The following is a 14,020-nucleotide window of genomic DNA, read 5'->3' on the forward strand; positions in this document are numbered from 1 at the left end:
TGAATAGCTAGGGGGTTTGTAAGAGTCTTGTGCATTTTCCTGCCCAGGCTGGCTTTGAACTATGATCCTCATATTGCAGCCTTTTGAGTAACTAGGATTATAGACCTGAGCCACCAGTACTCAGCTACATTAGATAGTTTTGACATCAGTGTCCTGAATCTAGTGATCACTGCTGGTTAGGGTTAAGGATATTTTTCTCTTTTGTGTGGCATATTTTCTGTGCTTTGTGAGAGTTATCAGTAATAGCAAAAAACAAGCAATTCTACTTTCCATCATACTATGTCATGTTCTAAACACGATCTATGCAATTATTATAGGGTATTGAGTCAAAAGGATTCCATCTTTCATTTACCAGAGCAGAAGGGCCCGGAAAATGCAGATCAGTTGTTTAAGGTCACAAGTTTAGTCTGTGGAATTCTTAGGACATCTATAGTTTAGAGAAAAATAAACACATAATTGTTCTTGGAGGAACAATTATAAGATGCATTATATGTTGTGGATAGGAGTCTTGGGTTGGAACCAGAAGCTGGGTCTTGTCTCAGCTCAAATGTTACTTTCTTCATAGCCATGGTATGTTTTGTTGTCTCAGAAGGAAAAGATGATGTTCCTGTCCCACCCCCAAATCTTAAGGAATGAAGGAATGAATTGATATGAGGGAAAATAAAATTACTAATATACAAAATAATCAAATTCATGTACACTGCTTCTGAAGAGTGCAAAAAGCATTCCATGAATATATATTCTACTTACAATAATGATTTACAGTATAAATATTACTAAAAACCCCTTTATGTACCAGAGGTAACCAATTGAAAGTTTGGGCAAAAGCTCTTATTTATTTATTTGCCAGTTCTGGAGCTTGAACTCTGGTGCTTTTTTTTTTTTTTTTGCTCAAGACCAGAGCTTTACCACTTGAGTCACACTTCACTTCTGACTTGTGTTTTGTTTTTGATGTGTGTGTGTGTGTGTGTGTGTGTGTGTGTGTGTGTGTGTGTGTGGCTGGTTAATTGGAGATGAGAATCTTGCAGTTTTTTTTTTTTTTGAACCTAGGCTGGCTTCACGTTGTGATCCTAGAATCTCAGCTCCCTGAGTAGCGAGGATTACAGATGTGAATCACTAGTGCCAGGCTATATATATTTTTTAACTGAAGAGAAAAGGACTCTACACATGCCATCATGTGGCTTCCATGTTGGTGGAGTCACTCCAACAGGCGTCAGCCTCTCTGGGAGAGGCTTGTTAAATGGCAGTGTGACATAAGTACACTGTGCTCGCCAGGAGGTTGCCACCAGGACACTGTGCCTCAGAAAGAAGGCTCACGTTATCCTTGTTAAACATTTGACAAAATAAATTCCCGTTTCTACCTTTAGCAAAAGGCTTTTTTTAAAATCCCCTTCTCCAGTGAGGAAGATTGGGTTGGTTTTCAGACTTGACTTAAAATAATTGACCAAATCTGTGGAGATAAGCATGGTTGCAATTTCCTTCTGCACTCTGATCTTATGGAATGTAAGGGTGAGCTTCTCTCAGGCTGTAGGTGTTTACTCTTACGATGAGATCACAGAACCCACTGTACTACTCATTAGTATTGCAGTAAACACAGCTAGACTTATTGTCCACTTTCAGAGAGGAAATGCAGGTAAGTTATTCTAGGTCATAACATATGTGAGGATGAATTCCCATTCAAGAGTCAGTTGCTCTGTTGTTTCCTCCCGTGCCTTGGAGGGTGACAGTGTAGGGTATAGAACAGTTGCAGAGGTGGGGAGGGGGGAACTTGGGAGTGGGAGCAAAATAAGCTCATCTTCTTTTGATTTAAGTGAAAAGCACATACAAATAAGAACCTTATTTCTGAAGCCACAGGCTGCAGTATTCTCTTTAATAGAGATGACACATTTGTCTTCATTCTATCCCCTGTTAGCTAGGTGAATTTTTGAATATCTTCATTATCAGTCAGTTTGCCTTCCAGAATATCTATTTTTTTCCCCATACATGTCTGAAATCTTGACAGTAAGGAAAGAATTGTAGTCTGGTTTTCTGCAAGAAGAGACTTACAAGATCCATTCTTGTCTGCTGCCTTTGTTCATTCTCCATCCTCGAAGTGGCTGGCATTTCCTTGGCAACTCAGTTAGGAGCCAGTCACTGCTTTGTGGATGTCTGCTTCACTGCAGGCTCTTGTGGGAGCAGCCTTGGCTTTGGCTGAAACTGGCACCAGCTGCCTTCCTTGGGGCATAGAGCCAGCATGGGGAGGGACAGAAGGTGTTGGAGGACCTCTCAGATTTAGCACATACATCCCAAGTCACATTGCCATCCTAGTGTAGATGAGGCAGGCTGTGAAGTAGAGATGAGACTGTGGAGCTTTGGTGAAGTCAACATGGCTTTAGCATCTCCTTGTGAGACTAATGTTGAGGTTGGTAAGGCTGGGAGCATATATAACAGTGATGGGAGAGAACAGAGGGTCACTGCTAGGTGTGGCCTTTTCTCCCCTTGCCTTTGGAATTCGCAGTCTAGGTCCAGATAAATGGGAGATAGATGAGGGGGTAAAAGGATGCAGAAAGACAGGGAAGCTCTAGGACTAATAACGTGTTGTAGGTGGAGGATGAGAATGGCCAGCACCAAGTAAAGTTTCAGACACATAGCAGAGACACACAACCAATTTCCTGATAAAGTCCCGGTTCCCTGCCTCTAGCTTCCCTTGTGCCCAGGTGTACTGAGTACCTGTCATATTCCATCATGTGCAAAGTAAGTGCCTTCAGGAGCCAGTGATGCTCCTTTGCATGAATTAGATATTGGAAATCCTCCATGCAAATGTGCCCTTTTGGGCCCACAGCTTGGTATGTGACTGACACTTATCTATGGTGAGGGAAAAGGCACACTCTTTTTTCAGGTCAGAGTCGCAAGACCACAGCTTGTTGAACTAAACTATTTTTGTTCTGTTTTTTGAGATAGCATCTTGCTATGTTAGCCTGGCTAGTCTCAAACTCCTAAGCTCAAGTGATTTTCTTGCATCAGCCTATGAGTTGCTGGGACTATAGATATATACCATGTGCTTGCTGTGGCTCACTGAATTTAATTTTAATTTTAATTTGTGTGTGTATGTGTGTGTGTGTGTGTGTGTGTGTGTGCCAGTACTAGAGTTTGAACTAAGGGTCTGAGAACTGGACCTTAGCTTTTTCATTCAAGGCCGGTGCTCTATCATTTGAGCTTTAACATCACTTTAACAGCCCTTTTCTGGTTAATTAGAGATAAGAGTCTCTCAGACTCTTCTGTCCAGGCTGGCTTCAAACTGATCTTTAGATCTCAGCCTCCCAAGTAGTTAGGATTACAGGTGTGAGCCACTAGTGCCCAGCTTAACCTGTTGTATTTTAGCAAGGATTTCAATTTCCATTCCCTCCCCATATTCCACTTTTCCAGGCATCACCCAATCTGATAGCCCCTTGTTTGACAATGATTCCACAAATCTGGAATCTCTTTGGATGCATAGGGTCCACTTGGGACCCTGAAGGAGCCACAGTGTCTGTGATCTTGCCTTTCTTAAAGTTTTCCTAGAAGCAGACACTGAGACAAGGATTGATGGGCAAACTGGTTTGGGATGTGAACCCGAAAATATTGAGGAAAGAATTAAGGAAGACAGGGAAACAAAGGAAAGTAGGGTATGTTACAATGGTAGTTGTTACCCTGGGCAAAGGGAGCTTCCCTCCACTGGGGAACTGGGACCAGTTTGGAATACATACTTCAGTCCTCCTCCTCCATAACCACACATGGAAAATGGAGCTCAAGCGTTGGCCCCATTCCTGTCAGTCACTGGTTGAGGACTGCTGGATTTGGGCCTAGATGTCCCTTCTGCAGGTAACCGGAAGGGCTCCAGTAGCTAGTTTTGACCTGTCTGATAGTAGCTGGCAGTGAAAGGTCAGGCTAGCCTGTGAGCACCAAGAGATGATCAGGTCCCTGGAAGCTTTTGCTTTAGGTTTGCAGTGGGTATTTTCACTTTTTAGTAGGCTCCAAAGCTGTGCTAGCAAAGCTGGTGAATCTACAGATACCTGCACCAGACCTAGCTCCTTGTGGCTGCATGTGGAAGTTTTATTTATTCAAAAGAGCAGAAGATGGAAACAGCATATTTTGCTAGGAAGTTGGGAAGTTAAATGCCTGCCTTCCATTCTGTGAAGTTCAAAAGTTGCAGACTTGCCACTTGGAGGGGCCCCAGGTATATGTGTGGTAAGGGTACCAGGATACAAGGTGCTGAGTGAGCACAGTCTTGGTAATTCACTTTTTTGTACAAAATGCCAGAACAGGCAGAATTGTAAAAATAGAAAGTAGATTAGTGACTGCGTGGAACACAAGTAAGTGTAGGGATAGAAATTGACTGCAGATGGATACAGGAGCACTGGAAATGTTCTGGAATTAGACAGTGGTGATAGTTTGTAGAATTTTGTAAACATACTTCAAACTACTGTCAATTATATATATGCTGATATTGTTGTGATGATGATGATGATTTGGAGACATAGTTTTACCATATAGGGCAGGTTGGTCCTGAATTTTGCTGCTTAGCCCAGGCTGGCCTTCAACTCATGAACCTTTGATCTCAGCCCCTGTGTACTAGGAATAGAGGTGTATGGTCAGTTATACTCCGTTAAACTAATGAACACCTCTGTATAATATTTGTGTTGATAAAAATGTGCATCAACACTAACTTAAGGACTTCTGCTTTTCAGTTGCTGTTTGGACACATTCTTTCAGGTTATAAAAGTCCTTCATGGTCTATGAATTTATCTGATTAAATTTTTGCTTGTACTAAATAATCTAATATACGTTCCTTATATCCTAACCTGGGATGGCTTTGAACTGTTTCAAGTCAAAATAAATGTGTCCAGCTTTTAGGAAGCAAGTACATTTGTCTTGGATGGTAGACAGCTCTCAAATGCAAGCAAACTGTGATACAGGCAGCTTCTTGTCTGTTTTTTTTTTTTTTCCGAAGGACAGATCTAGGTTTGATGCTTCAGGGAGGCAATTTTAAAAATTAATGTAAGCATACTTCTTTCTACCAGTTACTGTTGGTGAGGTTACACATAGCTTGGTGGTCCCCTCCCAGGGCTAATGGATATGGGCATTGTGTGTTGCAACCAAGTTGAATGACTGACTATACATTTATATCCATAAAGTGAATTTAAAGCTCTTTCTTTTCTTTCTCTGATTTTTATTTTACCTTTTCTGTTTCCTCCTCCTCCTCCTCTTCCTTCTCCTCCTGCTCCTCCTCCTCTTTTCCTCCTCCTCCTCCTTTTTTTTCTTCTTTTTTAAAGCAAATCATTGTCATCCTTTGGTCACAACTCATGGTTGGTCTTAGAGGTTGTTCTTGGATTACTTCTTAATGAACTCTTGTTAGGGATCATTAATTTCACTCTCCTCAGCATCCTTCTTGTGCTCATCTTCTGAACATGTCTTCTGTTTTCCTTTATCTCCCACAGCAGACATTCCTTCCATGCTAGGAAACAGTTGTTGGGTAACAGGTCAGATGTATTAATAGGCAGGCCATATGGTTCACAGACATTTTGCTCTCAACAACTTGATAGGATTTCTAGTGGTATGATTTTTGTTTTTAATTTTAACTATAAAAGTGTAAGAACCATCTGTTGTTATTTTTTGTATGTGATACTGGTAAGCTATTAATTTTAGTTACACCGCTTCCATGCAATTAGCACTACTCTATGTGGAGGTATCATGAGTACAGGCAAGTTACTTTTCTATAGTAATCAATCTGGAATGTATGCCTCATGCGGATTCCCTTTATAAGATTTGCCTGTATACGTTTTAGTCTTGGGATTTACATTTTAGCTTCTATTAAATGCTTAATTTTAGTGACCCATTCTATTAATTGGAAACAGATCACTTACTAGTGGATATGGAGCAAACCAAATAGAGTCATATGATGGTAATACCAAGGTAGGGTGGGACTACTTTATTTAGAAGTAAAAAAGCTCTTGAAGGAGGATGAGTTGAAATTCTGAAGGATAATGAGGAAGTAGAAAAATGAAAATCTGTGGTAAACCACATGAAAATTTGAAGGAAGAGAATTGTAAGGGGGAACAAAAGGCTTAGAGCAGAGTCTCTGCATAGGGAATGAACATAATGAAGGAAGAAGTAAGTGACACAGACTGTAATGAGAGTGAGGAGAGCACAGGGGACTGAGGGCAAAGATGCTCTAGTCTAAGTATAATAGGATCCATAGTAGTAGGTTTTAAGTGATGAGATATTACCATCTGATTTATGGTTTTGGGTTACCCAAATTGATCATTAGGAACAAGAATGGCGGCAGGGAGATCAGTTAGGAGGCTCAGGTTGTTGGAAATGGTGAAGGAGATTTTTGTGGTATAGATGTTGAGAAGTGATAGATGTTGTTCTGTTTTGGATATGGATCAGTGTACCTAAAAATCGTTAGGGTTTTAGTCTGAATAACTAGGTGACTGGTGGTAAGTTCTTGCTCAGTTATGGAGGGATTGGTTTTCTTCAGATTTGTTACATAATTTAAGTTGGAATGTCTAATAGAACATGAACCTGAACATGAATGATGAAGGGTGAAATGTTAGTTTAAATTACATGAAGGTACAAAGTACAACAGAGATGAAGACTTCCTCATTTAGAAACTGGTGAGTGATAGCAAAAGACCTAGATGTGGGTAGCTTCAAAAGTATGAGCTTAATGGATACCTGGAAAGGAAAAGTGTCCCCAGGGGATGGTGAATGGTGACATCATCATCTGCTTTCAGGTGCTCGTACCCAGCATCCATATAACAAAGTTATTCAAAACGTCTGCCCCACAGCTGTGGTGACTAAAGTAAGCTAGGCTCAGTGCTTGCCTGCAGAAACTTTAGCCATGTTGGTACCAGAAACAGGGAACATTAAGGCTGAAGGTATGGCCCAAGTGGTAGAACACCAGCCAAACAAGCCAGCAGAGCAAGTGCAAGGCCTTGAGTTCAAATCCCAGTACTGGCAAAAAAAAGAAAAAAATAGAAACAGGGAAAATCTAGTTGTCTTGGAGTGTAAGGCTCTTCATTCAAGTTTGATTAGAATATGTGAAATTTTCATTGTAACTTGTGCATGTGTGTGTCTGTTTGTGTGTGTTAATGGTAATTGTGCATTTATAGCTGATTTAAGTTAGTTCTGATATATTTAGTAATTGAATTTGAATCACTCTAAGACTTAAGGTTCACCTGAAATAAAAACCTGTAACTAACTCAATGCAGGAAAAGATGCATACACACAAAAATCTACATTTTTAACTTCTGAATGTGGTAATCTTGATGAGATAGGCTTTATAACAAGTTATTTTCAAAAATTTTTAAAGTTCCAGTGTAATCATGAATACCTAAAGGCAGCTGGTGTAAGTCTTAGGCCATGGAAAGTAAATATTTTTGGATTGTGACTTCATAAATCTTGTATTTTAAAAGAAGAGTAGCAGATTGTTGTTCTATACCTATCTTAAAGTGAAAGTATAACTCCAAAATGAGATTCCTACCTCTACCTTTTTGTACCACACACACTATAATTCATTGGCCATATTTAAGTATCTTTTTTTCTTTCTAAAACCCAAAGCAGAATTGTGCTGTAAACAAGATGATGCTGTTTGGTAATTGTAACTAAGTACAGAGAAGTACTGAATTCTGTTTTAATTAAGGAAAACTATCTTCTCTTTTTAGGTTTGAAGGATGATGAACTTGTAAATGTTTATTCTTACCTTTTATCCTACTGACATTTGGTTGAATTTTACAAGCGGATGAAACTAATAAGAATGTAGTGGGCAGAGAGTTGGCAGTAGATTGTGATGAGGAATATTTTTCGGTTATTTAACCAAATATTTGGTTCATTAACTAAAGGGAATAAAACTGGGAATAAAACATCAAAAAATAATCCTTTTGTATAATTTTATCAGAAGGACTCTGATTCTGCCACGGTGTAGAAAGCAATCTTATTTTTTATGCTTTTGGGTACCTGGAAATTCTGTTTGTTTAAGAACAAATTTGAAGTAGCTTGTTTACCTGGTTGGCTCAATCCTGTTATGAAAGATTAAAGCTCAAGCATATAGCCTAAAGGATAGGATTTTTCTGCCTGTAAAAATCTGTAAGCCAGTCTGACAGCACTGTGCTTACTTTGTGTGTTAAGGTTATAGGATGTAACAAGCCTTTCTCTTGGATCCCTCATGATCAGTTGCATTTTTAAGGAGTCAGACTGTCCTTGAGTGGTTGTCTAGAGCTCCTCATAGAAGTTATGGGTGGAAGCTCTCCTTTCTCTTGTATTTTTTTTTCTTCTTGTTGCCTATGCTGGGGCTAAAACTCTGGGCCTGAGCACTGTCTACCACCACTTGAACCACAGCTACACTTTTTGACTTTGTAGGGGTGGGGGCGAGTTAATTGGAAATAAGAGTCTCATGGACTTTTCTGTCTGGGCTGGTTTCAAACCATGATCCTCAGATTTCAACCTGCTGAATAACTAATTTGTCAGTCATGAGCCACTAGCACCCAGCTTTCTGTGTGTGTGTGTGTGTGTGTGCGTGTGTGTGTGTGTGTGTGTGTGTGTGTGTGTGTGTATTTACCTCCTCTCTGCTATATGGGAAAAATGAGACTGAGGAGCCTCCTGGTGGATCAGGGTATAAAAAAAGGACAAGGAGGGGTCCTTGATTCTCTGGGTGCTAATGGTAGAAGCCTACATCTTGTCTGCCACCTCTTCTCCTACTGATTATCCCCAGGTAGCAGAGCCCGTAAAGTGCTGTGCCAGACTTCCCTCCCTCCTTTCCCCTCCCTCCTTGAATGGCACATGGTATAGCATTGAACCAAACTCTTGACAAACTCTCATACCCTGGAAATCTCTTGTTTTGCCATACAGAAAGACTTCTTTGTCTCACAAGCCTTCAACCCAATGAAGGCATCACTTATGCAAGTAAAGGAAAACACATGAATCATTTGAAACAAAGAGCAATGCTATCTGTCTACTTATCTTCCCAAGAAACAAAGCCCATGTGTGTTACCTTGGCTAGCAATGTCCTGATTTCCATGCTACCCTTTGCTTATGCCACACTCCAGTTTCTTTCTTTCTTTCTTTTTGTTTTGAGTCCGGTCTTGGGGCCTGAACTCTGGGCCTGGGCGCTGTCCCTCAGCTCTTCAGCTCAAGGCTAGTGCTCTACCACTTGAGCCACAGCGCCACTTCCGGCTTTTTTCTTTTTGCTTATGTGGTGCTGAGGAATCCAACCCAGGGCCTCAGGCATGCAAGGCAAGCACTCTACCACTGAGCCACCTTCCCAGCCCCCACACTCCAGTTTCTTGGACACATCAGGCCCTTTGCTTCCTGCTGGGCCCTCTGCTTTCTATTCTTCTACATCTCTTACCTAGCCTTTATCTTTCTGATCCTCTTAATTGAGACTTCTTCAGCCAGGCTTGCTTTGTGTGTTCTCTCATTTTTGTATGTATCTAGCTAATTTGCATTTTCCTATGTGTTGGCTTATTAACGATCTGCTCTGTTTAATTGCATTATATGTAAGGCAGAACTGTTGTTCTGATTTGTTCAGCATTCACGCCAGTGTAAGGTATCAGTCAATAAACATTCAAATGAATGAAGTGTCTGTCCATTTTTCATAAAAAATGTTTCATATTTAAGGCTATTTTTGCTCTTGGGTTATTATCATACAATACATGTATGCATAATGTAAATGTCATTCTTGCTGTAAAAATTCCCCGGGTAAGGTAAGGAACTCCTTTAATGAATAGGGTTGGTGATTTAGTTGCCTGTGACCTAACTATTAATAGTAGTGCCTTTTATTCCTAAACTTCTAATGCATTTTCTCTGCCCTTTTCTTTCTTTCATCTGTCTTTTTCAGCAAGGAAAGCCATATGTCTTTGACAGAGTGTTGCCGCCCAACACAACCCAAGAGCAGGTTTACAATGCATGTGCAAAGCAAATTGTCAAAGGTAAGTGCTATTTCTTTATTTCCTCCTGGGCCTTTCAGAGTAATTGAAAACACTAAGTGATATTCACAGCCTAGGAATCAATGTGCCTTGACTGTAAGCAGAGCCCTGCTAATTAGAAACACTGAATTCCTCTCTTGGCTCTGGCCCTGATTTGCTGTGGTGTTAGGCATGTTATTCAGTCTTTCTGCACAACCTTCTTTTGCCACCTTTTTGGCAAAATTATTCTGTCACCTAAAAGCTTAAAGGCAAGGTAAATAGTAGTCACACTATTTCCATAATGGTTTTTAAAATACTAGAAGTACAAAACTTCCTTTTTCCGTTGAAGGAGGAAATACCATTTCTAGATGCTCTCATTGTACTTTGGCTGATTTATTTTGTGTGTTTCTGTCTCCTTTTTACTAGTATCTGTCAGAAGGAAGTCTTAAATGTGACGTTTTTGGCACAAAGGAATTTTTTTACAGTGTAATAAAATCTTATTACCCTGATGGTTTTTGAGCTGTTTATGCTCCTCAGAATTCTTTAATTATAATTTCATCTAGCCCACTTTCTGCCATCCTACTCAGATCCTAACATTTGTTCCTCCAAACTAGTAGCCTCACGCCTGCCTGTATTTCTCAGAAATCAGTCCTTTGCTCTGGGACTGGCCTCGGAGGATTTGTATCAAAATAACAGCAGGGAGATGAAGCAATTTACACATTGCTCTCCCTTGCCCTTTCAAATCAGGGGCAGGTTGGAGCTCGCCTTGATGGAGTCTGCCATCTGGACAGAGCTGGGGGGCATCTCCTGCTACTTTGCTTTTTCATCATTGCATCCTTGCCTTCAAATTTCAGTGGCATGGCGATTGTGCTTTCAAATGTCTTGATGTTGCCACCTGTGTAGGTAGCTCTGGATTCAAAAAGAAAAAAAAAAGCCTTACCATTTTAGATCTGCATGTTTTTAGCAGCTAAGCTGACTAACCCAACTATTTGAAATTCATGAAAATCAGCCTTGGGTACATCTGTTCGATTAATTCTGACCCTGGACACCTGCGTGGGAGCCTCCCGTCAGTATGTAATGTTCCTTGCGGAGATGGATGCTTATCCACATTCTTGTTGCAGACATCAATTAATTTTGAAGGTCTTCACAGTGAGATTATAGAAAAACACTGAAGAGAAAAAAAGTGCCTATGTTTGAGCTCTTTTGGAGTTCATTGTGTGGGCCTATATTTAGTGGTAATTTTTGTCTTTTATCCCTTTTCTTCTCCTTTTATCTACACATGTTTTCTTCTATATTTTTGCAAAATATCTTCCTTGGTTTGTTCCTGCTCTGTTTTCCTTCCCATCTACTACTGGATTCAGCCATATTTTCTATTAAAGTAACATCAATCACATATATGCCAGAGTTTCTCTCTCCTTTCGTTTCATTATCAGAAGCAAATACTATTTACCACATGCTGTGCCAAGGATGACAGCCATTTAAATACATGCTACTGCCTCTGTGCCAATGTAATTAGGCATAGATGCACTCCATTAAAAATCCTATGATTAACAAGCAATAATCATTGTCGTTGAATCTTTATTCTCTAAATGACTGCTCCTCTCTCAAAGTTTGGAATTTTCCACAGTTTAAGATGTCAGAAATAGGTAGTCCCACCTTTCTATGCATAATTTTTACATTTTGATTTATCCATTAAAAACAAATTTAAAAACATAAGTAGTATCTGCAAACGCCTATGAATAGTGAGTCATAAGGAAAACCATTAGAATAGAATGGGTTTATGTGTGTGTTATGAATGTATATATGCGTATATATGTATACCTATGTATATATGCATACATTTTCAGAGCATTAGAAATGATTATATATGATTAATATATACTCTAATATATTAGTATGTATTGGAAATGATTTTATATAAGTGTGTAAATATATATGATTACATATATAACATACATAACTAAAACAGATATTTTCAGAGCGCAAGGAATATAAACATGTTCATTTGATGGCAATGTAGAGTATCTTATTCTCCCTTGAAAAGAAATGGTTAGGGCATGATGAAGACTGATGGCACTTTAAAAATAGCCACTTGGGCTAGTGTGAGGGAAGAGGCTGTGCATTTCTGTATTAGTGTCTCTTGTCATCAGAGTCCTACCATTGTCAGGATTGAGTGGTGGTACTCAGAGGCTTTTTTTCCTAGAGGGCCAAGATGTGAATCAAGTGACTCTGAAGCTAATCACAGCCCTCTTACTCATGATACTGTAGTGGGCTTGTGAGCTTTCCTTCTTTGTCTATATAAACCCTTAATGATTCTGAGGATCTAGAAACCCATTTAACTGGATGTCTTTATTTGTCTTTATTCTCTCTCTGAGTTTTCTTTTATTCCATACTTTTTGACTGGGTATCTTAATATTTTATATTGTAGAGTCTTGGCATCGCCCATACTCTGAACTTTGTATATTTTCAAAACGTTCACTGAAAGAGTACACTGAACTGCCCATTTCTTCAGGAAGAGGTTGTAGGATTTGTAAGTAGCAGTCCTGCAAATAGGAAAGCTCCTGTGATGCCCAGGTATTCAGCAGCATGGTTACTGGATGCTCTTGTGGAGGTCCTCGTAACTATGTTCCAGCCAAACTGGATATTCACCTTCCAAATTAACTAGACACAAAACAGAGAATGTTATTTGTGGCTTTTCTTGTTCTGATTTCTTGAAAACCCATTTTCTATTATATAAGACCCTTAGGAAGAAATATATTTATGTAACTGTTATTATTTGTCATGTTACCATCTATGGACTTTACATATTATTACATCTTAAATCTTAATCTTATGAAGTGTTAAGTATTATAATTCCCATTACACTGAAGTGGAATTAGATATTCTGAGATGGAGTGACTTCGCTGGATCTATTTGGAGAGAATAGAGCTGGAACTTGAGCCTTGTTTATTTGACTGACATATTTTTTCAAGCTACCATGGTCCTTATGAGCATCACACAAAAAAATATTTTAGAGCTTGTTCCTTTTCTGTCAGGCCATATGGAGGAGGAGGAGAGGAAAGGGAATAGTGACTGTGGTTTCAGAGCCTTGCAGGGTCTCTGGCTGTGTACCAGTCACGAGGGGGCATTTCCATTCTGAAATACAGTGTGTCTTTTCCTGGTGACTGCCATTCAGGCTAGCCTGGTCCAGCATTTACCTGGTGTTCAGCCGGCTTGCCTATACATTCAGTGGTCATGGTTTCCTTGGCTGGCAAGAGTCTGAAGATCCCAAGTTATGTATGGTCTCTCAGCAACTATTGTGAGATATCTTGGTGTCCCTTAAAGGCCATCTTTCCACCTGGAGATTGTAGGAGAACACGACAGCTTTCCCAACTAAACTGAGTTAAATGGTCCATCAAGATCAGAGCTTAAAGGGATCAAAACCTAGGATGCAGGCAGAGCTGAATCTAAAGCTGGAGGCAGTGAGTACTTAACTTCTGTCTCAGGAGAGGAGAGGGTACTTGGTACCATAGAAGCTCACTGGGGTTTGCCTACTACTGGCTGATTGGTTCCCAATTGGTGAGGTTTGGCAGGCTGTGTGGTGTGAGTTGAAATCACATCACACCAGACCCTATCACAAAGAATCATTTTGTTTGATTGAATGTGGCTCATGTGTAGAAATAGTCCTTTTGTTTTGGCCGAGAGTTAAAGAAATGCATTCCTCCTGCCGGGGAACTAACTGTCTGCCATTCAGTGTGATGAAAGTGGCTTTCTGTGGTTGGCTTCTGTCAGAGGTGGGCAGGGCAGAGGGGTGTGTGTCTTGAGCAGTGTTGAGCACCTTCCTTTTCTATTCTCTGCCCCTTCCTCTTGCTCTCATGCTTGTCCTTGGCATCCTTCTAACTCTCCCCTCCATGTAAAAAAGACTTCTTCTTTTTTGATAGTTTCTTTGAGGCAAACTAAAAGTGTATTGTCCAGTGTCCCTGCCACCTTCTTTTTTTTTTAAATTTTATTTGTGAACATACTGTACAGAGGAGTTACAATTACATGGGCAGGATAATGCGTACATTTCTTACCAAGCAATGCAGGCTCCTCCTTTGTTTACCCTTCACATCCCTTCCC

The 14,020-nt window shown here is 40.0% G+C and overlaps 1 protein-coding gene across 1 annotated transcript in view; it reads left to right on the top strand.

Moving 5' to 3' along the window:
* Positions 1-14,020, top strand: part of Kif5c (kinesin family member 5C) — a 159,662-nt gene that overhangs the window by 45,407 nt on the left and 100,235 nt on the right. Inside the window, exon 2 of the mRNA XM_013027945.1 lies at positions 9,856-9,946. Coding sequence (XP_012883399.1) covers positions 9,856-9,946 — 91 coding nt within the window. The remainder of the gene's footprint in view (positions 1-9,855; positions 9,947-14,020) is intronic.

This window comes from Dipodomys ordii, unplaced genomic scaffold (assembly GCF_000151885.1).
Source record: "Dipodomys ordii isolate 6190 unplaced genomic scaffold, Dord_2.0 Scaffold5, whole genome shotgun sequence".
In the NCBI taxonomy this organism is placed as follows: Eukaryota; Metazoa; Chordata; class Mammalia; order Rodentia; family Heteromyidae; genus Dipodomys; species Dipodomys ordii.